Raw genomic sequence first — 24,621 nt, 5'->3', positions numbered from 1 at the left:
TTATTTTTACTGGTCAGTCAGAGAATACACTGAGTTCAAATAAAGGCATTTAATGAAATAGTGTAGGAATTAAAGTACTAACAGCACCACCACCACCACCACCCCCATAAACCTGGAACTCACTCTTCCAGAAATGCATATACGTTCACTGGGAAGAGTGGACATACCTAAGAATCATATTGAGATATATACATGTGAGGTCAGGGTTGTCACTCTGCTCTTTGTTAGACCTGTCCCCAGAAGGATGCTATATCTGTGCTATTCCCTACATGGTGTCATATCTCCACAATTCCCTGCTAGTTGTTACTCTCTATTCCAGCTGGTTTCAGTTTTTCAGCTATCTGTAGTACCAACTAATACCTAGTTTTAGCATCTTTTAGGGGTTGCAGGAGTTCATAATTCTCCTACGGAGAACCACAACAGGTCTTCTACCTACCATCATCATTGACTAGGGAGGGTATGGTTAGTAAGCTAGTACAGGGGGATGCTCCAGCTCTTTTAATCAATTCTTTTGGTCTCTTACCAGGGCTCTGTTATAGTCTTTAGCCATATCATAATCTTCAGGGAAACCTGCTTTCTACCAGGAGAGGGGGCCATGGGGAAATGGTTAGTAAGCCTCTCCATGAGAGGGGAGGATTATAGCTCTTTTAGCCAGTGGCCATAAACCACTTCCCCTCACCCAAGCTATGCCACAAAGTAACATTTTCAGAGTAAGATCAAGACTGATGTTTTGTACCACTTTCTCATCTATAGTATTCTTTGATTCCCTGTTGACTTTTAATTAATTGGTCTTATTTGATTGTTTTTAATGTATAAAAATCTGTCTCCCCCTGGATTCAGGGTCCAGTGACAAAACTGAGGAAGGTTACCAGTCCCAATTTGTTGGGCAATTACCATGCATTGCTTAATAAATCAATATGCTCAGAAGATCAAACCTTTGTTTCCTCAGTCATTTCATCTTTCACCTGCCACACCTCAGAACTAAGGGCACAATTTCCCCTCTGCCACCTTGGTTGCTGTGAGGAGAGTGGGCTCAGAGTTTAAGTGGTAGCTACAAACATTCTTCCTACCACCAAGTTCACTTCCAGTTGTGGCATAGCTGATGGACAAATCACTCTCTTGCAGGACATGGTGTCTGAGGCTGGATCAAGCTAGTTGCTCCTGAGGGCTGGCTCCTTTCTGAGCTCAACTGTTGAACCCCTAGTGGTAGACCTCTGACCTCCTGAGATCTCACAAGACTTTTAAACTAAAGGAAAGAAAGTACAAACAGGAGGTAGCCGCATCCCAAACACAGTCTTGCCTAGGAGACCAGGTGCCCGAGGGAAGACAACTCTCTGTGGTGTTTAAGTAACTCATCCTTACAGGAAGCAAAGAAAGAGACATGGCCTTTTGTAGGCATATTCAGTTACAGCTCAACAAGTCAAATCAATAAGCATTAATTAAGCACTTAATTGTTGTTATTCAGTCATGTCCAACCTTTTGTGACCCCATGGACCATAGAATACCAATGACGTCAATGGGGTTTTCATAGAAAAAGTACTGGAGTGGTTTGCCATTTCCTTCTTCAGTGGATTAAGGCAAACAGAGGTTAAGTGACTTGCTATCGTTCAGTTGTGTCCGAATCTTCATGACCCTAGCAACGATACTAGAGTGGTTTGCCATTTCCTTCTCAAACTCATTTTACAGGTGAGGAACTGAGGCAAATAGGGTTAAGTGACTTGTCCAAGGTAATATCATTAACGAGTGTCTGAGGCTGAATTTGAACTCAGGTCTTCCTGACTCCAGGCCCAGCACTCAATCCACTGAGCCATCTAGCTGCCTAATATGTTTAATTAGTAGCCAGTTAAAAGGCTTTCACATTTCCAGAAGCAGGCTCACTGAACATGCATGTGAGTCGCCAGACACCCTCATTGACCAGTATCCCCCAACTTTACACTTGGAAAGGTGATCAGCCTGCATCTGTTTGGCTCCAGAAAACAGCTGAGATTAGGTGTGAACCATGAAAGAAGGCTTGAAAAACAGCTAGCCAAAGAGGCATGGGTTTCCTCAGGAAGCAGTGGGGTCCCCCTCACCAGAGGCCTTCAAGTATGGTATAGGGGGAGATTCTTTTCCAGGTGCAGGTTGGACTAGGCAGCCTCAAGGTCTGATTTATTCCTGACATTCTGTGATTCTGTTACAGGCTGATTACTCTGTCATCACTCTTCCCTTGCTTCTTCTGTCTCCCTGAAAGTCAGTGTTACACTATTTTTCTCCTTCCCGGTTCCTTTGTATGTGCATTACCGTAATAATAATAGCCAACATTTACATAGGACATATTATGTGTCAGGCGTTGTGGTAAGTGCTTTGCAATTATTATCTCATTTGATTCACACAACAACCCTGAAAGATAGGTGGTATCATCAGCCCCATTTTAAATTTGAGGAAAATGAGGCAAACAAATGATTTTCCCAGGACCACACAGCTAATAAGTGTCTAAGGTTGGATTTAAACTCAGGTCCTCCAGACTCTAGACCTGGTGCTCACCTAGCTGCCTATGACATGCCTACATGCCATATATCACCCAATGTCCTAGGTCTGTTTTCTTACCATTCTGCTCCAATTGGGGAGTGCCTGAGTGGCTATATACAATACTCTTCTTCATTTAAGGTTTTCCTGCCAACACCTGTTACTTGCAACAAAAGGGTAGGTATAGTGGGAATCCTGGGGTTCCACTTGTCACACACCTCTCTCCCACCAGCACCTGCTGATAAATTCATTTCCTCCAGTAGTCCCTCCCTAAGTTCCACAAATGCTTAAGCCTGGAGTGGAAAGAAATCCAGAGAACAACAGAGAGACTTGGCCTGCACCATGAACAATGAAGAAATAGAGCCTGAGCTCCTCACCACCTGCTTTGAATGTCACTCCAAACAGCTGTCTTTCCTCAAAAGAATTCCCTCACTCGGTGAGCCAACCTCGTCCCTTCTATGTTCCCTTATAAAGGGGCAGCAGCCATTCTCAGCATTATTTTTAACCTTTATTGGTGCTATCTTCTTAGCTGAAGCTCAGATCTTACCTACTGGGAAATGAGGCCTAGGGGGTGTGTGTGGGGCGGGGGTGGTAAGGAGATGAGTAAAGTGCTATCACCCCAAGCCTGACATTCCATTCAGTCATGCTGGCATCTCTGAGGGATACTATAAGAATCAAAGTCCTCTCCTCTCCTCTCCTCTCCACTGCAACCCAAAAGAATTCCCCCATTCCAAGGCCCGCTATGTGACCCTGGGCAAGTTACTTACCTTTTGTGAACCTCAGTTTCCTCTTCCGGAAAATGAAGAGAATTGCACCTACCTCAAAGGATTGTAGACAGCCAGCGGGTACCCCGGATAGAGCGCTGGGATTGGCATCAGGAAGAGTCATGTTTATGAGTTCAAATCCAGCCTCAGACACTTCCTAGCTGCGTGACCCTGGGCAAGTCACTGCACCCTGTTTGCCTCAGTTTCCTCATCTGTCAAATGAGCTGGAGAAGAAAGTAGGAAACTTCTCCAGTACCTTTGCTAAGAAAACCCTAAATGGGGTCATGAAGAGTCTGACATGATGGAAGAACAACAAAGGATTGTAGTCAGGATCAAATAAGGTAATGTGTGCAAAGCGCTTTGTAAATCTGAAAGCATTTTTAGTGCGGTTTATTGAATAAATAAACCATAGTCAAAGCTGCCGTATTCTGTCCAAGTCAGACAACATCTGGAGGATGGCATTCAGTGTTGGGCACCACATTCTCAGGAGGAAATTGACAAGCTAGAGTAGATCCAGAAGGCACCCACCCAGGATGACAAGAACCACGTCAGGCTTCAGCCTGGTTGGAGGAACGGGATGTTTAGCTTACAGCAGAGAAGACTTAAGAGCAGGAACATAATAAGCGAAAAGCCATCACGTGGATGAGGGATTAGATTCTGGGAGAAGGAAAAGGCGAAGTGGAGAAGACAGAATTAGAATTAGCGGGTGGAAGTTGCAAAGAGGCAGATTTAGGCTCAATGTAAAGTGACATTGCCTGGAAACCAGGAAGTTCTCTACAGGGCTGCCTTGAGAGGTTGTAGGCTCCCCCTCACAAGAGACCTTAAAGTAAAGGCTGGATGACAACCTGTCAAGGATGCTGTGGGGAAGGATTGAGAGGCCGCCCAGTGGGGCAATAGATAGAGTGCTCGACCTGGAGTCAGGAACACTGCCGGAGTTCAAATCTGACCTCAGATACTTTCTAGTTGGGTGGTCCCTGGGCAAGTCACTGTACCTCAGCCTATCTCAGTTTCCACAGCTGTAAAACGGGGATAAGGATAGCACCAACCTCTCAGGGTTGTCGGGAGGATAAAATGAGATAGAATTTGTAAAGTGCTAGGCATGGTGGCCAGCACATAGTAGGTGTTTCATAAATGCTTGTTTCCTTTCTTTTCAGGGATGGGTCGGAGTAGATGAGGGCCCTTTCTACACTGATTTTGTGTGAAATTCATCGGACCCTAAATTTTGGGACTCGTTGCTAGATTTCAAGTAAATGTGTCATGTCTCAAACTACATAATGTTGTCATGTGTTCTACCGGAAAGAGAGGGGAACCCCCCCCCAAAAAGGAGAAAACCTCCTTCTACTGAATGATACAATGTATTTTCTACGACCAAACAAAATCATATTACCCCGATGAAAACATTCATTTCAAGGAATAATACTAGGTTATTACTAGAACTACTCAAACAACTTCAGATTTTATTGAGAAAATAGTTATTTTGACATATCTAATTTCTCCTCATTTTTCAGATATCCTTTACATAAAATTAGTCATAGCTCTAAGTATTTATATCTAAGTATTTATACAGCATTTCTCAGAACACTTGAAATTATGAGTGGCACTTTTGACTTTAAGTTTTGTTTCTCTTTCCTGATGAAACTAACATTTCATTAGGTTTACACCATGTATACTAGTGTGGATGTTAGAAATGTCCATTGTTGGATTCTAGGAATAGGAGAACAGAAAACAATTCACCAAAATATAATTCTTAATATTGAGTCAGTCTTCCAGGAAACTCCAGTTATATTACAAATACTTCACATTTCAACATCATTATAAATTAAGAAAATGGAAAATAGTTTTCTATTTTACAAATTGGGAAAGCGAAACCGGATCCAGCTCAGCTCCTTATTCCATCTTCTAGGTCTTGGTACCTCTAGGCTTCTCCAAGACACAGAGATGCCAGGTTTATGCAGCAAAGAATGAGTAACAGTGGTGTGTTCTCTAGCTCACAAAATCCACAACACTGAAATGGTCTTGGCAACTCATTCCTCTCTTTTCTTTTAAATGCCTAAGGCTCAAGCATTTTTTCTGACCTGCAGGGGTAAAATTGATGCACATGTCAAAATAATCCACTGATTTTCATGTGGCTATTTACAAATGAGCTGTTCAATAAGTGAAGTGTTGTTGTTCAGCCATATCTGACTCTTCGTGACCCCATTTGGGGTTTTCTTGGCAAAGATACTGGAGTGGTTTGCCATTTCCTTCTCCAAAGTATAGTATTACATACTAAACAATAAAAGGTGTTTAACTATAAACTCAGAAGGCTAGCTATAGAAACTAGTCCTGTGATTTCATTGGTATAGGGAACTCCCAGATAAGGGAATGCCCTCCGCTAAGGCAAGTCGCCACCTTGGCTGCAATTTGCAGTCTTAGAGAGGTTCCTGGAATGATGAGAGGAAGAGCCCATTGTCTAGGGTTAGTCAGTGTTGCATCAGAGGCAGGAATTGAACCTTGGTCTTCAAGGCCATCTACTCCCTCTCACAAACACAAAAAAGAAGCTTAAAATACATAAATACCTGGTTTGATATGGAGGTCATAATAAATATATATGCACATATACACATATGTGCATGTGCATATATATTCACAGTCAGAATTTGAGAGTTGGAAAGGGACCTCAACAACCATCCAGTCCAACCCATATAATAAAGGAATTCCCATTATAACATACCCGCCCAGTGGTCATCCAGTGTTTGCTTGAAGACTTTCCACCTCTCAAGACATCCCATTCCACTTTGGCATAGCTCTAATTGTTAGGTTTTCCTGATATCAAGGGTTAGGCTTAGGGATAGGGTTTGCCTCCTTATAACTACCACCCATTGCTCTTGGTTTTATCCCATATTTGACTGAAATGGTTATATATTTTGAATAACCTAAATTTTCAATCTGACCACATATTCACTAGCAAGGCGCACATTCTGAACAATAACCACCCATTTTATTTTGCATACTGCAATGAATTGTGAATGTAACTGAGCACAGTTCCTACATGAACATAATAACTGCATTTGACATCTCAATTGCTGAAATTTATTTTTATAGTTTGATTTAGAATTAATATGGGTTGAGATATCCAAGGACAGATATGCCTACATACTTCAAGACATCTATCATATGTGAAACCCAGTGTTTGGCAACATTGTCCTGAAACCAACTTAACCTGTCTTCTTGAGGTGCCCTATGTTCCAGAGCTGGACTCTCAGTGTGTCCTTGAGGGTGGAACCAGCTACAAGACAAGCACTAGTCAGTCTGCAGGAGACTGATAAGCTGTTTATACAGCTGGGACCCTTGTAGATAAGCAGACCATCATATCTTGATAGTCTAGTTCCCAAGGGAAAAGAATGCTGCTTTTGCCATCCCTATTCCCCCTCCCTTTTTCCACTTTTCCTTTCCCCTACAATTCCATTCCTCCTCCCATGCCACTCCCATTTGGGAAGGGATTGCCCTCCACTCCTCCCATGAGACTTCCCTCTTTTTGTAAATCATAAATATTCAGACTTCTGCCTGGAGTGCCAACTACTTCATACTTGGTATAAGGAGTACATGCACATTCATTTTTCTTGTAATAAATCAAGTTACTACTCATGTCTTATGGAATTGTGATTTTTGGTTAATAGCACTTTTAAAAAATTATTTTTATTCTGAATTCAAACACTACCCCACCCCCAGAAAATAGGGATTTCCAAATAAAGAGTAGAACTAAAAAATAAATAAATAAAAAGGATCGAACATGAAACTACAGATCCCTATTATGTATACTGTTTTTCTTTTTAGGTTCAACCTGTAACTTTCAAAGCTGTCCTACTTGTCTATGCTTCTTTTCAATCTTCCTTCTTTTATCTTTTCTGAATGTATTTATTTAAACTTGAAAATCAATGTTAATTTACAATGGTGGGGGAGGAGAGTAGAGGGGGTGGAGAAGGAGTAGAGCTTTCCAGTGACAATAATACTCGTGGTCATTACCAAGAACATCTCTTTCCCAAATCCTGGGAGAACAAACTAATCCATCAGGAGGTTTCTAGAAGAGCAAAGATCAGAGTAAAGGGAGCTGTGGCAGAACCTAGACAGTTATTTGTGCTCCAGTGGAGAGCCCACCATTTTAATGACCAGAATACCCCTGTCTACCTGATACCCCTTTCTACTGCGGATGGCACTGGATTAACAATGACCAATTCTAACTCTTTAGATCCTCTCGCATATGACTTTTTTTCATAAAGGGCTTATTACAGTTCATTAGATCTTTTCTAATTTTATGTTTGTTTCATAGAACCACAGGATTTACCATTGGAAAGGATCTAAAGTCATAAAATGCCAATCTCTTGATTTTAGAGGTGAAATTGAAGGCCAAAGAGAGGGTTGCATAGGTCCAAGGTAACACAGGTAATAAGCCTAGATTTGAATCTATATCTTCCCCTTCAAAATCATCAATTGTTCCATCTTTTAGCTTGGTAAAAACTAAACAAAACAAACAAACAAAAACAACCTTTATGGGGTTTCTGGAAATAGCCTGGTCTCTTAAGCACCTTTGGGAGACACTACAGTTTTATCACTAATTCATTTACAAACTACCTTCTGGAAGGCAAGTGGTTTCGACTCCTGGCTATAGTGATTCTTACTTTCAGTTTCTAAAGGGGCCATTTTCTTGCCTTGTCCCTAAATTCCTATTTGGTGCCAGCAGGCCTCCTTCCCTGCATTCTGCACTAAGTATAATAATGAACCATCCAATCATGAAGACAACTTGAATAGCTTTGAATAATCTCATGTCTTCCTGACCACGGCACTAAGCAAATCACTAGCTGGAAGATGCAACCCACTTCTCTGCATTTTTTAAAAAAGATGCTTCAGTGACCCTGCTCAACCCTGCAGGGTGGCCACAAACCTTCCTTCGTAAAAAGAAAACGAAGCAACAACAACAAACACCACCCCCCATATCTGCAAAGTGCAATAAAGTTAAGTACAATAAAATAAGATATGCCTCTAAAAGCAAACCTAATTTCCCTTACTTTATTTCATCAGCTCAATATTCCCTGTTGCTATGCTTTGTTCACCCTTGTTGGTTTACAAAAACAAAGTGGTTTGCACATACACTACATGATGATTAAGATGGTACAAATCTGGATTCTCTGAAGAATATCCCTCCTATTCCATGGTCCCAAGGTCTTTGTACAACATATCGTCTGACTCCTTACTTTTGCCTGCTTTTATATATCTATCTTCTGAAATATGCAAAAGAAACAAATCTGTGTTTAGAAATATTCACATCCAATTAAGAATAAAAATTAATTTATGAAAGATAGCTCTCCCAATCCAGTTATAGGCCTTCAGTTTGCAGAAGCCCATGATGGTAATAAAAATAAAGTATTAAAAGAAGCAGAGATTGCTGATAGTGAGAGCTTAGGAAGTGACACCCGTCAATATCCCATGAGCCAAAAGCTGAATTTTATTTTTCCTTTTCTGACAGTGACTTTTTAGTATCTGATATTATGGAGTTTGATATTAAATGCAGAGAACAACTATCTTACTATAATGTTGATTTCCCTTTCCAATTTTTTTCCTATGTCTCATAAACTTACAAAAATTAAGTATTCCTTAGTTAAACAATTTATAGCTGCATTTGTAACCAAATAGAAATGCTAAAAAAGTAAAAATAAATTAGCAGAATTATCTGAACTCTACTTTTAAATTTGATGTATCACTCATTTTGTGAATAAACCCAATCAAACCTGTTACAAACATATCAAGCCAAAACAAGTGCCTTCACTGGCCATGTCATAATACATACATACAAGTATACATACACGTGTATATATACATATATGTATGTGTTTGTATACATATCAACATACACTTACTTGTATATGTATGTAAATATATCTGTCTGTATCCCGAGTCCATCACTTCTCCGTATTTCATCATTAGGCATCTAGAATTATGGTTGGTGTTTTGAGACAGTCCTCTGGCACAAGGGAGTCCCACCAAGGAGAACTTTGGGTTCCCCTTGCTCCCCCTTTCACAGCGTTATACACCCTGAGTGTAGATGCAGCTGCCAAATCGGTTAAGTCCTTGTCCGGGTACTCAGTTTATGTCTAAGGAAAGGCCTGTGGGCCAGTCAGAGATGCAGGGAAAAACAACACCCTAATGAGGTCAGACGCTGAGGATAACACGTAAAACAACAGGAGTCAGTTCAATGCAAAGCATTTATAGCAAGCAGCGAGGAAGAGGAGGAAAGAAAAAGAGGAAAGGGGGAGCCATCATCCGATTCAGGCATACGCACTCACAACATAGGGTATAATTCACAGAAGGGCAGCACTGTGCTGGGGAGCACAGAGACACAGGTCCATCCAGCAGACAGGGGGTGTTCCAGCAGGGAGGTATTCTGCTGGAGGGCAATGGGTGCTCCACGATGCTCTTCTGAGAGTGAGGTTCTTATTCTACGATTTTGGATGGTCTCACTGGGGCTGGCCAAATTGTTTATCAGGAATCAGGGCAAGATATTATTGGGGGGGAGGGGAATGTGACCAGGCAGAGAAAAACAAGCTGGCAGTAGATAAAATGTGATTTGGGGGATTTGTTAACAGGGAGAAATACAAGCTGGTGGTAGAGAAAATATTATTTGGGAAACACAGCTGTATCAAGCTTTAAAAAATGTTATTGTCAGCATTTTTCCAAGAATATGTTCTATAAGCTACATCCTCCCTTAGGGGGAAACTGTCATGGTGATCTCAAGACCACCAGATCTAATCTTCTATCAGCTGATCATTGCATCGAACAGAGTTCTCAAGTCTTTCAAGGTTGTCGCTTTACAATATTTTTGCACTGTATAGTCTCATGGTTCTGCTTATTTCACTCTTAGTTCATACATGTTTTCATAAGTTTCTCTAACATTGTCCCCTTCATCATTATGATCCAATAGTATTCTTCCACATTTATACCACTTGTTCAGCCATGCCCAATTTATTGGTACCCTATCAGTTTCCAGTTCTTTGCCACAGCAAAAAGAGCTACTATAAATAATTTGATACATAGGAGTCGTTTCCCTATTTCTTTGATCAAAGAAGTGCCTTTTTAGTATCAAGTCCTAAACAGGATGTTTTCAACCTATCCAAAAGCTGTAGCAGTATTATCATCTTTTACATTTCTGCTTGTAAAAAACATTTTTAATATATGTAGTGAAAATTATATATTTACCCAGAGAGAGAAAAAAATCCCAATTCTTCAAGCCTTCCCAAAAACAGGAACTTGTCCATCAAGCCCTGCATTGAAAAGATATCGTAAATCATAGCATTTGGAAGCTAGTTAGGGCTTTCCTTTGCAGCTAAGAAAACTGAGACACAAGGAGGGGAAGGGACTTGCCCACAGTCATAGAGACAGTAAATGGCATAGGCAGGCCTGGAACTCAGGTCTCTCTACTTCTGGTCTAACAAAGCAAGATGGTCTTCTCCCCTCCCCCTTCTAGTATCTTGTTAAAATGCCAGTGCCTCCTTCAGAGCAGGTACATTCTTCTTTTGCTTCTAAGAATTATACTGTGCTACTTGCCTTCAGAATTGTGATTATCTGATACCATGGATGGGTCTATAGAAATCATTTCAAAGGAGAAAATGCCCTATAGGAAAAATTTAGTGCTTACACATGTTATTCATCACACATACATACGCCCAAAAACTTCACAATCCAAAATTTTCCAATTTCAAAAATTTTTTAATTTTTCCACATCTTCATATCTTTAAATACAATTAATGATATAAGGGTCTAAATTCAAAATTAATGCAGATAAATTAAACCACATGTTCACCTTTTATTCTCTTCTTCCATCTACCAGTTCTTCAGAATTGAACCTTGTTTGGCAACTCATTAGATGAGCACCTGTCATTGTCTATGATAATTGTGTCTACTGCTCCAATCTGGACCCACAGAGTGAACGTGGAAGACAATTCCAGGATAAAATGAGAAAGGTCCTAGTTTAACTCAAACTGCAGCTCCTTGGTTCTGCAAGGCTAAATTTTCCCATCTCCTGTTATCATAATAAAAGTTTTATATTCTGGAATCCTGGTTACAGATTCCTCCTTCAAGCAGCAGCCTCTAGACAAAAATCTCCTCATGCGGATATAAATGATGTACTTCTTCAGACTGTCCTTAGTTCTGTCACCTCCTTTTCAGGAGTTAGAATCAAGCATACAAACTGAACTGATGTTGATGATATTTGCCTAGGGCAAAGTCCTTAATGCTATTGTGCCATTGCAGTCAATAGATTTTGCGTTTTCTTCAGTATCCTGAGATGCCTCTGGTAGGTTGTCAGTAACACATATTCAGCAGAAATACAATTACAAACTGAAAGGCCATAAACTTGGCTTTACAATTAACCAATTTCTAATCCCCAAGTGAACGAATTGCATTTACACATTTACATTGAAATTTGATTTGCTGATGTGAAACTTTTTGCAGGGGTAGGGAGCAGCTTTTCAAGATAACGAAAACAATGATTTCTACAGTCCTATCATTAATCTGAAATATCTCAAGCAGGGACTGGATCTTGGTTTTCTGGGTTATCTGTCTTCCTCTCTCCCCCTACCTTTTTTTTCCCCCCAAATCTATGCCATCTCATAGCCACATGGACCAAGCAAATGAATCTTATTTTCCCTAACCTACCTCCTTCAAATAGCTTCTGGTATTTTGTTCCAAGATTAGTTTCTCCAAAATTCAAACTTGGTCTAAAACATATACTGACTTAGACTGATTACAATCCTTGATTAATCTGCAAATTTTTGGTCCCTTTCCTTCCAATATGTGATCCCTATAGTACTTTCTACTAGGTTTACCTTCAAATTATCAAATTTATTTATACAGAAAAATAAACAAAAAGAACTAAAAGTTCTTTAAAACCAAAGGTTATCTATTAAAGAGAAAATATATATATATAAATACAACTGTAGTACAGTAATCCTTGCTTGTCAATATTAGGTCTTGCTCTTAGCAAAAGGATTTTGGAACAGCTGTTCAGCATGTGTTATATAGGTAAAGACATTCAAAGCTAGAAAGAACAATTAGCAAATGAATCACACTTTTGTTTACTGTGAAGTATAATAATTTGTTAAAGCTCATATCTTTTCGTTGAAGACATTAGCACATAAAAGTAATATCTGAGCCTGATCCCACCTATGAAATATTAAAAAGTATGCTACCAAAAAAGATGAATATAAAGCATTTTGTAAACCCTAAAGCCACGTAAATATAAGCCACTATTAATACTATTCTACATACTTGTGGAAATTTAAACATTTTCATTTACTTGGAGACATTTAATATCTTCAAGCAAAGCTGAACATCTTACTAAAATGGTTCATTCTAAACAAAGCATAAGCAAAAGTGCGATTCATAATTTTGCTCATTGTTTCTGTTACACATATGCTCCCCAAACATTAAATTCCTAAGTTCATGATTTTCAAAACATTCATGTAGGTCTAACTGCTGTTACATCTAAACCTATCCTTATAAATGAAGCAGAAACAAATATTTAAATAGTAACATGAAAACTAATTAATATACTTTTTCCAAAGTAACTGAAGAAATAAAGGAAATTGTAAAGATGACAACATTTTCCATTTTAGTTAACACTTTCAAGATAAAATATTTACAAGAACCTATGGATCCTTACATAAATATTTACTTAGAGACAGAATAAATTAAATAGTTTAGGAAGGACGGATTCAAGAAACTGCCGAGTTCAAATCAACATGAAATCAACAAAGTAGTCTCTTAGATATGAAAACTGTTTCTGGCCATATGGGTCTCTGAATTAGAACTTGACAAGATGAACTGAGCACCGTTAGTAATCTTTAAGACACTGATCGAAAAACGTGTTGCTTTATTTTTAAAACCCCAGATGTAGTTCTAAGACAAAACAAGCTCATCAGCCATGGGAATAAGCAAGCTTCTAATTGGAAATAAAAATGGCCCTCATGGCTGAATCCCTTAAGCACTTCAGTAACCAATAAATAAAATAGATTCTTAAAAATTTAAAGCTGCTTTCCAAGCTATGCCTTTTGGTTTTTCAACTGCTGTCTAAGAAACAGCTGAGTTGGTTATTGTAAAGGTTTATCACTACACACTTCTTGTGTATAATGGTTTAGACGGAGCAAAGCCTGGGGTAGCTACAGAATTTGACATGCAGTACCCTTGTTACTCTAGCCTTGGGCTCCTCCTGAGCTGGGCAAAGTTAGACATGATATGGCATCTCAATTAACAACAGACTCAATTCTCTTGGAATTCAAATTAGACCCCAACTAGGTCTAGAGATAAGCCAAAAGTATAGGTGCATTACACTAATCAGGGCCCTTGCTAGCCTACAACGCGCACACACATCAGCATGTGACAAAATTATCCTGAAGGGCTCTGGGTCGAGCAATACAATGTGAAACCATCATTTATATTTGATGTGTACAGTAGCCAAACCAAAAAGATCGGGTTCATGATAACCTAATTAAAAATACATTTTCTACTGCTATTTAGACAGGATTTTCCATTAATAATGAAAGTTTTTACACTTTTCCTAATACCAAGGGAGATCACAGATTTCTTAACAGAGGAAAAAGCCTTAGCCAAACAGTTATACATTATTACATACATTGTTTGAAGGAGATTAAATTAATACACTTGGATAAACTAAGAGTGTACATTCAGAACAATGAAATTATAGCTTTTGCTCAACAATGTGTGAACCAAAGGCAAAAATTTACCCAAGTTAAGATGGTTTCATACAGTACAATATAGTTTCTTTTTAAAAATTCACCCTAACTGCATTTTAGAGCATGATCAGGCTGGACTACAAGCTTCTTAATAGAGCAACAAGCAGCATGGAGAGGGTTTACTCTTAGTCTTAATGTCTTACTTGTACCTATTATAATAGCTTTCCTTTTGCCTGACCACGCTTGTTTATAAGATTGCTGTGGTATTCAAATGATTTGAAGGCAGCTGAAGCACATGCACAGAAAATGATAGCTGTCAGGGTGAAAGGGGCTGAAATGAATTGCTTTCTTCATCTGCTTTAGTTAATCTGAGAGTTGGCAGTTTCCGAGGAGGAAGTTGAGGGCTTTGGCGAAGATTGTCATCCATCTGCAGAGAGTACAAAAGATACATCTGATCATCCGACTCATGTCTGTAGCATCCTTAGTGTGGACTATGGTCTCCACACCCACACTTTCTGGTCTGCAGTGTTTCTTGGGCCCATATGTCCACATGGCTTCTAACAGAGCCTTTAATTTACAGTTAAAAAGGCAAAATAGCTGACAAAAGCCAAATGGCTCATCTCTTATACGTTAACTGAACTAAGGGACAATCACATACCAGGTAATGTCAGCAGCAATGATACCTGACCCACAGAAGCCCACCAAAGAGAGGAGGAGGCAAAAAATATCAGGGAAGAATCATTTTAGTCCCAACTCAATCTGACTATGAATATTTTCTCAGAAACTGGATTTGTCCTAAAGATGCCCTAGAGATGCAATTTTATAATAAAAAGGAAGGCCCAGGCCTCCCAGGCAAAAATGGTTTATTCTATAGAGGAGAAAAGTTCGCAAATTAGCATCAACTCAATTCAATAAACATATAGTAAACCCTTTCTATATGCAGAGCACTGAGGTAAGTACTAAAGGAGATATGCAAATTAGAAAAACAAGACCCCTGATTCGATGAAACATGGTTTAGTGAATTCTGAGATCCATAACAGTCTAATGGATTCCTGGATCTCCAAACCAAGATAGAGATGATTAGGAACAGTGCCCAACTTCTTAATTCTACTAGGGATCTGACTTCCCTGTCATGGGGACTTATGATACCATTTAGCCTTTGGCATTTGGGTCATACTTTCAAAACCTCTCCTAAACCAGTTGTCATCTAGACAGGAGAATTAATGTAAACAGCATTTTTTTTACCCTCTTACCAGGCTGATCTCCCAACAGAGCTCAAGGTGCTTTTTATCTATTATCTATTTCAAGGTGCTTTACAGATATCCACTAACTCCATATCCTAGCCACAAGTTAAAAAGGAGAAAGCCACCCTCATTTCAGCTTTACAGATGCAAAGGTATGACACACATTCATGTACAGTGACTCGTTATAAAAGCTTTTTTAGTAAAATAGGTTAAGTATCCAATTTTTGACATTAAAAGAAGTTTTACTGGTAAGCTGTTTTATCACTTATACAGAATTTTGTACCTTTTCCTTACAAGAATTGTTTTATGAGTCTCCTTTTACTTTTTTCTGCCAGTAATCTGAGCAATGGTACCACAAAAGATGCTTGGTGACTCACCAAGTCTGTCCATAGAGGGGAAGAAAGGCATGCATGATAGAAGGGAAGGGTCAAATCAGATGCTGGATCGTGGGGGAATCAGAGTCAGCTCCATTCAGATGCCTGAGTGCAGAAACCCCTAACATGCTGGTTAGTAAGACTACTGGCTTATATAATGGGATTACATCAGGACTTCTCGGTTTTCTTCCACAGCACTGATTTACCATAGTTCTATCTTCTAAGCGCTACATGTGGGGAATATTAGGGATAACTCTAATTTAACAACTGAGTATCTAAAGGGATCATGAAATATCTTTAATATCTTAATGTCTTAAGTCACAGAGGGCTCTGGATCAATGTTAGTAAATCACCTGATTTTTGTATTTTATTCTCTTTTCTAACAAGCTGTTAAACACTTAAAATATTACTTCCTCATGATTTCTGGATATGACAGGTAAAGCAACAGACTAAATTTTATACACAACTCTACTTTACAGGTGCCTTCAGAAATAGGTCTTTATGTTCTTATTACTTAGCATTTTCTATCTATAACAGGCCTACATAAGATTCAGCCCATTCGCCACTTACAGTCTGCCAAAGGATTTCAGGCAGCCTGCGAAAAATGTAGAGGGTGTAAAATAGGCCTGCAGAACATACCGCCCTCAGGCAGTATCTGATCTATGAAATGGGGACAACTCTTAGAATTTATCATATAATGGTAAGAGCTAACTGAGTTGCAAAAGTTATGAAGCAAGGGAAGCCTTATAGGTGAATTAAGAATTATTCATTACTTTATAAAAAAGATCTCCTAATACAAGAGGTCCAAGATTTTTTTTTAACATTGGTAACTAGCTTTCAATACAAATGGTTTTCTTTGTAATCATATGAATTTTATTTTGTGCATTTAAAAACCTTATTGTGAGAAGCATCCATCTGTTTCACCAGAGAGCCGAAGGTGTCCATGGGAAAACAAAGGTGAAGAGCCTTTGTTCTCAAAAAGGCATCAATACTGAAAGTGTCATTTTCAAGTTTTGTTCTGTGAAATCCTTCCACCTCAACTTATCCTGAGGGTGCCAAGCATCCACATCCCCTCAAATATACAATCCTTCCCCAAGCAGTGGCAAAATATCTGTGCTATTAGAAAATTGGAGAACTTCAGTGATATCTTCCCTTGGTTTAGTCTGGGAAAAGTTAGGAAAAGCAGAACAAAAGGGCTTTGTACACAGGGAGGAATATGATGTGGTGAAGCTATCTTAAAGAGAAGAAATAAGCAATAAGTACTTTGCTGTCCAAAATGTGTCAATCTTCAATAAAAGGGAGAGGTAACTAATAAATTAGAGGAGTTTAGTTTACTTATGTTTGTTATTCTTCTGGGCTCCTCAGTTTGGGAAGCACTAATCGCAAAGGAAAAGTATACTATTATGCACTTTGCAAAATTGCCAGTAAGCAAATATTTCACCCTGAAATGAGATCATGACCCAAACCTAGCTACTGTATTTGCTTCACTAGATTATACAACAGAATTACCAATGATTCAGCCATCTTTCCTTGGAGTAATTAGTTTATTACCTACTTAAAGACACTAAATTGTATTTAGTTGTGAATAAATGATTATTTAAACCCCCTTTTGAAAAATATTACCCAAAGGCTCCATAACGGTAAATGTAATTTACTAAATATTATGCTAATGCACACCTAAATTGCAACATTAGCTGCAAAAGTAGAAATAAGAGAATTATTAGACAGCAGAGATAAAGCAAACATGACCTTTTCAATCAAGTTGGATTCCTTATTTACAAGCTGTGTGAGTTTCTGCAGATTTGCATCTACTGTATCTTGTCCCGCTGGAGAGAGGCCTAAAAAGCCAAGAAAGAAATCAGGGAATGACAAGAAAAGCCATTTGCAAAGCCCATTTAGACCACTTGCTGTAAGAGCACCAGAACAAAGAGAAAAAGCATTTTGTGGCTAAATGCAAAGTTAATTCATGCTCCAAACAGAAAACTCCAAATGTGGCATCAAAGAAGGATTATAGATGAACTGCATGGCAATTTAGGCCATTTCACCTCAAGTTTCATACCATAGTTAGTCATTAGTGAAAGACAGGCAGGAGTGAACATTTTCCCCTGAAATTTAAACTGTCAGATCATTCTGATTGGGTCATTTATCAAAGCGTCTGTGTGGTCTTTCCTCATTAGCAGTAGTAGCATTACTTGCTACTTCAATTATTCCAAAATCACTCTCCTTTCCCCACCAATAATATACATTCACTCCACTGGATATCTCACATCTTTTATAAGGATAAGTCAGACATATTTTCTACTCACGTTCATCAAATATACCAGGCCTTCCCAAGTACAAGCCAACAAATTCCCCTAAGTAATCACTGTTTTCAATTTGCCACAATCATTTGGGAAGTAAGGTAATAACTAATGAAGTATCCTTCACCTAAATCTATCCACTGCTGTGTGGCGGCAGCAGGTAAATGCTGTGGAGTGACAGGTAAGCACTAATTATCTATATCCTTTAAGGGTAAAAGCTGCCTTTCTCACATCAGAAGATAATCCCTATATATTGGTTTTCTAGTTGTCTAGAATGAGAAAGGAGAATCTATTCACAAGATTTGATATTTTAAAAACAAGAAATGTATCGATTCCGAGAATAGTTTAAAAAACAAAAGTCTCTATTTCTTCAATTATATTTGGATCAACAACATCTAAGAATAAAATGCAGGGTTTGAAAAATGCAGTTTTTTTAAGATGTACTGCAAAACAAAGAGCATTTAGACAAGTCTTTAAGAAAAACACAAATCTCCTTTAAAATAATGCAATCAAGGTAGTTTTCAAAAAGTTTCTATTAGACCTCCACAGGAAAAAAAATTCCCTTGGTTTATACACAAAGATAAACAAAGCCAAAAGATTACTTACCTGCAAAGCTAAGCCTAAAGTAACAACTCAGAATATCATCACAGAATCGACACAGATTGGAGAGCTGTTTCAGGTGCTCTTGTAACTGGACCTTAGGGAAGTGTACTTTGTAAAGAGGTGCAAGGAAACCAAATACATAGGCGTCCAGGGTAGTAGGCCTGCAGGAAATTAAGAAACTACTTTTACTACTACACAAAATAGGAAAATAATCATTTGGAACGTTGTTAAAAATGAAATTATATCCAAAGGACTCTTAATTCTAAGTGGTATCAGGTAGTGCTGTGGAACAAGTACTTTAATTTCCATTTCATTACAGAAGGTCAAACAAGTTTTCACTCATTAAGTATCCACCAATCCTTCAACCCATCACCTAACTTACTGTTATTTAAGAAATCAGAGAGACTATATATTATGCGAATATACATATGTGGTCACAAGGATAAGCCCAAGACTAGAGATGGTATGGTAATGAAGCAGTCCTATAAACACCAGCTTCTTAGAGACAATAGAGAAATCTTTGACTCTGACACAAAGAATAAGAAAAAATTTTTATACTGAAAAACCTTTAATCTAACACAGAAACAGTGAGGAACTATTATATTTTTACGAAAAAAACTTTTTTTTGTTCAGTGAAGAACTGACAATTTTACACTTGTACATGCATTATTAAACTGGTATTTTAAAAAGAAACATCACTCACGTATCTCCAAAGAAAAACTGAGATGTTCCCAATCGGTTTGATAGAAGATTTAGGCACTCCTTGGCATCTCTATATATCTAATAGGGAGAAATTTCATCTCAAGAATAGAAAAGGTATCCGATACTCTACCAATGCTTCAGCAAGGCATCCTTAGGTAACAAGTTGGTCTTTGCTGATCCCCCCCATCTCCTCTCCTGATATACGTGCCTTATTAACTCATTCAAATTGTACCTGGGCTTCTACTTCTTTGAGGTGGAAGAGAGGAGGCTCTCCCTTAGTAAGGAGGATCCTGTTCAATGCTCTTTTAGACATTCTTCCAGGCAGAATCAAGCTCAGTGGAAACGGGATCCGTGAAGCAAACCATGGCTTTGTCACAGTAAAGTAATTGTCATTCTCAACCCAAAAGGTATGGAGCTACATGAAAAAAAAAAACAAATTAAAAAGAATGCTTCTTTAAAAAAGAGAATGTTACAATTTTTCATAAACCTCTGAGCTGAATCCTAATTAGAATTGCTCTCAAATAGAATGCTAGACCAATTATAAGATTTATAAGTTCTTATAGTTCACTTAATTCCATGCCAGATAGTATTAAGCATTATCCAGTCTTCTAGTAGTATAATTTGTTACCTACAAAATGAACATCTTGTGTCACTGTGTTTTAATAACATTTAAATAATGCTTCTAAATTCCTAAAAGGTAATGATGGCCAGCTCTACGTTCAGAATGCATTTCAGGCCTTTCATACTGTGGACTCTTCACAAATATTTTTTTAAGCCAAGGTTTCCCCCTCTCCTCACATAAGCTTAATAAGACATGGTTTAGGGACAGCTAGGTGGCACAGTGAGTAGAGCACCGGCCCTGGAGTCAGGAGGACCTGAGTTCAAATCCAACCTCAGATACTTGACAAGCTTACTAGCTGTGTAATCGTGGACAAGTCACTTAACCCCAACTACCTTGCCTTCTCCCCTCAAAAAAAAAAAAAAAAGATGTGGTTTATAAAATAATAGCTATGTTTTCACCTAGACTATGAAATTCTAATATTAGCTGACTTACCACAGCAGGAAGAAGCTTCTCTTCAAGGAGAGCGATGTAAGCCAATGTATCTGCACCTTGTTTTGCAGAGAGCTGATAATCAGCATTATATTTCTATTAAAAAAACAAAACAACCCAAACACAGTCAAGGCCCTTCTCAAAAGCAATAAATCAAAGCAAATTAGGAACCCTACCCTCCCTCACAATGATTTATAAGACAAATACTTATTAAAAGAGCATGGGAGAGAAATTAAAATTTTATGTTACTAATCTATAGTTGCAACTACCATGGATTTTTTAAAGAAATCAGCCAGATGAAGTATTTAATACTACAACTAATTAGCATATAACTAATCTATAAAAAAAAAAAAACCTATCCTGTAATACTTCTAAAACAAAATCAGGAAGTTATCTCCATTTAATTCAAGTCACTTCTCTGGCTTTGATCTATTTTTTTTATGCCCAATAGCAAAACTATACTTCAGCTATTGTAAAGAAGTTACTATATATTAATTTCAGAGCAAAGTAAGTGGTTCTGAAAATGCTAAAGAAAAAACAAGTGCTCACATTTCTCTCTATAAATGATTCATTCTTACATGAAGGGGTTATACCAAGGAGACACATAGCCATTCCCTGGCCTTTCTGGTGAAGCTGCCAGACACTGGTAATCAGTCTGCAATATTTGTGGTACAGAAATGTCTATTAGGAAACGACTCCCAGTCTGTCTTATTTATTTTAACTTTACATGTGACTCTCCCTAGCTATCATAATGTAAAACTTATTTCACTAATATCCACCAAAACAAAGTGTCTATATCTCAAAAGCATTTCAATTTTTGGCAAAAATTTTAGGGGGAGGAAGTATACTTCAAACAATGGGGACTTGACTACTTAAGGAAATAAACATGCAGTTGGAAAAATGCAGGGCAAGTTTGGGGACTGCCAAGTATTACAATTTGATTGTAGTACCATAAACATGGTAAGCACTCATATACTTTGATGATTAATGGATTACTGTAGAATAGACAGAGACTTGTCCTATGATTTCATTAATATAGGGAGACCTCTTCTCTTTAAATTATGGTCTTAGTGAGTGTCCTAGAGAGCACTGAGAAGTCAAGTGATTTGCCCAGGGTCACACAGCCAGGATGTGTCAGAAGTAGGAATTGAATCCATGGCTTCTGGGCCTCAAAAAGCCAGCTTTTGATCCATTATACCACACTGTCCTTCTCACTTAAGGAAAAATATTAAGTCTATTCATATAATTACGTACCTAAATGTAATTATCAAACAATCATATCTTAATTTTATAGTTACAAAGTCAAATTGGGGAGACACGATAGCTGCCTTAATACTTGAAAAGAAAAATAAGATTTGGACGATTCTACATTGTCTATGGGAGAACCAGGACCATCAGGTAGAAAGTGGAAGTTACAAACAGGCAGATTTCAGCTCAATACACAAAGAAATTTCTTGAAAGCTAAAAAAATTTTTAAACGCAATGGTCTGCTTCAAGAGGTAGTAAGTACTCCAGCCCTAGGGTAATTCAAGAAAAGAGTGACCACTTATTGAGGGTATTCCTGCATCACACTAAATGATCTCTTCCAACGTGGAGCTCAAAGGATCATAGATTTGTAGCTAGAAGAGACCTTAGAAGTCATCTAGTCTAAGGCCCTCATTTTATAGATGAGAGCACTGAGGCACAGAAGTTAAATGACTTGCTCAAGGTCACACCCAGTAAGTGTCTGAGATGGGATATGAACACAGGTATTCCTCACTCCAAGTCTACTATCAGTGAATGTAAGAACTTTTCTTCAATATATGTTTTAGAAATTCAATAAAATGCTGGGCAAATTCAAATTGGACATATATATGTGGACATATATATGAAACATATATATGTATATATATATATATGTAACATTTGTATATTATGTGTGTGTGTTTCAAAATCAAACTATGGTGGAGCATAGTTCCTAAAAGCTAATAATTTGCTATTTAGAAACATAGTTTAAATGTAGTAGGAGATTACTAATAAAGGACAAATGTATCCAATGAAAATAATTTTTAAGAAAAAATTTTTAACCATAAAAAGCGCCAGAAGAAGGAAAGTAAATAAAAACTCCAAAATGAGAAAATGAGCAGGGTAACAGTCTTTTTTTTAAAGTGACCACCCACCTGTTTTCTCAAAAAATTAAGTATTTTTGCCGGTTGAGATACAGTATTGTCTTCTGATGTCAAAATAGGTACATCTCCTACAAATCAGAACTATAAGTAATTGAAGAACAGTTTACATGCAACAAAACATTTCACTTAACTTGACCAATGCTTTTAATTTGTATCAATTTCACATTTGTAGGGACAAAATATGAGTAAGCACATATATTTTTAAATTCGAAAAGAGAAATTGTGGGACCTTAATTAGGCTTATACCAAGAACTGAAACATCCCAAACACAACTTCCATTGAGCTAAAAGCAACATACATAAGAATTTTAAGGACTCTCCTCCCTTGGTCAAGTTCATTAATGACAACCTCGCCACTTTAACCTGAAATACTTAGGGCATGAAGATGAAGAAAAGATTTAAAGTGTTCCATTATTACCCCAAACACAACTTCCACTGAGCTAAAAGCAACATGCGTAACTTTTTTTTTAAAGAAAGACTCTCTTCCCTTTCTCAAGCTCACCACTCTAACCTGAAATACTTGGAAGATCGAGGCGGAAAAAAAGGTTTAAAATGTTCCACTATTACCTCTCGAACCTCTCCAGGTGTTATCTATAACACTGACTTTCAGGGGCGCACCAGAAAACTTGGCATAAGCCTGAAAATAGAGCGTGCGGTCAAACATTTCAGTCCAGGTGCGGACACATCAACCCAAACCACTGACTGATTTCAAAACCGTTATCTCCGGACGCGGAGCAGCGGGACACACCTGGCCAGATGTGAGCCAGAGGCGCCGCAGGAGCCCAAGAGGCTGGGGAAGGGACAGGGCGGGAGGGGTGGTGAGGACAAATGGGGAGGGGGCAGGATAGGAGGGGGACGGGGTAGGAAGGTGGGAGGATGGATGGGGACGGGGCAAAGGAGGGGGGAGCAAGATAGGAGGGAGGCGGGGCGGGAGGGGTGGTGGGGCGGAGCGTGGGGGCAGTTTTATTTCATTCCAGCCGTTTTACCCCAGACGATGCCGGGCGGGGCTTGTGGCACAACTTTAACAGCTGGGCCGGGCAAACTCACACCCACTCCTCCAAGTTCTGACTGCTGGTCGAAGGGCCCTTAGGGTCATCGAGTCCACCTCCCCTGGTTTCACTTATAAGTGGGGGAGGAGCTGGCGTGTCCTCCCCTCCCCGGCCAGTCCCTCCCTCTTTACCAAAGGGATAAGGAACCTGAAGCCCAGAGACTGGACCAAGGTCACAGAGCCAGGAAGACGCAGAGCCGGGATTCGAGCCCAGACCCCGGGAGGTTTCGAGTCCAGGCTCGTGGGCCCGCGCCCCCGCCTCCCGCCTGACACTCCGCCCCCTCCCCTCCTGGCCCCCCAAAGCGGGGGAGGTGGATGGCTCCCGAGGGGAAGGAAGGTGGAGGGGGCTGCAGGCGGAACCTGTGCTTCAACAGCTCCGCGCCCGCGACCCCCCCGCCTCGCCCTCCCCGAGGGACGGGCCCCTTACCAGAACCACCAGGGACTCGCTGTGGACAGACGGAAGCCCCCAACCGCCGCCCCAGCACCTGAGCTCTAAGGGGGCCGCCATCTTGCCACAGTTGCGACCTCTTGCGCCCCGGAAGTGCCCGCCTCCTCTCTGCTCTGTTTCCGGCACGTGGGAGCTGGAGGGGACCACGTGCGGTGCGAATGTCCGGGAAGAAATCCCGACCCCGGGGGAGAGTGTAGAGATGTTTCGGCGCTTCCCCAAGGCAAGAACCCCCAACCTTACCCCCGAGGCTGAGGGCTGCCTCCAGGTAGTCACTGAATGGCAAAGCTGGAAGACACCAGCCCCTGATGATCAGCCAGGACGTCGTTTTAGACTTCAGTACGGCGAACAAGAGTGTTTATCCTGTGTATAACGTGTTTCGTGTTTGTTTGTGTCCCTGTTAGAGTGTAAGCTCCCCGAGGGCAGGGACTGGCTTGCCTTTTTGTATCCCCACTGCTTGGCACCTTATCTGGCACGTACTAGTCACTCAATTTTATTACTTTTTAATTTTTATTTATTTTTATCAATTGACTAATAAAGAAGTACCCCCCCCCACACACACACCCCGTGCTTGTCTTCTTACACCTTCAATCCAGTGACCTGGGCCCTTTCAGGAACAAGACACTGAACTATCCACTCTAGGCATTTTCTCAGGCTATCCCCCAAGCCCGGAACAAACAACCTCCCAACTCTA

The 24,621-nt window shown here is 39.4% G+C and overlaps 1 protein-coding gene across 2 annotated transcripts; it reads right to left on the bottom strand.

Annotated features, from left to right (window-relative positions):
- Positions 1 to 10,988: 10,988 nt before the first annotated feature.
- On the bottom strand, positions 10,989 to 24,080 carry MTX3 (metaxin 3). Of its 2 annotated transcripts, XM_036766867.1 has the most exons (9): positions 23,910 to 24,080; positions 23,002 to 23,071; positions 22,427 to 22,503; positions 20,271 to 20,363; positions 19,449 to 19,631; positions 19,218 to 19,294; positions 18,518 to 18,675; positions 17,361 to 17,449; positions 10,989 to 14,420 (listed from the first exon to the last, which is right to left on the bottom strand). In XM_036766867.1, the coding sequence occupies exons 1-9, from the start codon at positions 23,988 to 23,990 to the stop codon at positions 14,310 to 14,312; spliced, it is 939 nt and encodes a 312-aa protein (XP_036622762.1). In that variant the 5' UTR covers positions 23,991 to 24,080; the 3' UTR covers positions 10,989 to 14,309. The 2 variants fall into 2 exon arrangements, with proteins under 2 accessions (XP_036622762.1, XP_036622771.1); XM_036766876.1 differs by lacking the exon at positions 17,361 to 17,449 and having other exon boundaries at positions 14,330 to 14,420; positions 23,910 to 23,999.
- Between the last annotated feature and the right edge of the window lie 541 nt (positions 24,081 to 24,621).

This window comes from Trichosurus vulpecula, chromosome 1 (assembly GCF_011100635.1).
Source record: "Trichosurus vulpecula isolate mTriVul1 chromosome 1, mTriVul1.pri, whole genome shotgun sequence".
Taxonomy (NCBI): domain Eukaryota; kingdom Metazoa; phylum Chordata; class Mammalia; order Diprotodontia; family Phalangeridae; genus Trichosurus; species Trichosurus vulpecula.
Note: the sequence above shows the minus strand (reverse complement) of the source record. Positions and strands in the feature narration are given on the sequence as shown.

Bases quoted from the DNA above. Each gene is read 5' to 3' on its own strand.
- MTX3 (XM_036766867.1), bottom strand. From the start codon at position 23,990: ATGGCGGCCCCCTTAGAGCTCAGGTGCTGGGGCGGCGGTTGGGGGCTT. The intron at 22,504-23,001 runs GTAATAGTGGAA...TCTGATTTGTAG, and splicing joins CACCTGGAGAGGTTCGAGAG to GAGATGTACCTATTTTGACA. The intron at 17,450-18,517 runs GTAAGTAATCTT...TTGGCTTTTTAG, and splicing joins CTTTAGGCTTAGCTTTGCAG to GCCTCTCTCCAGCGGGACAA.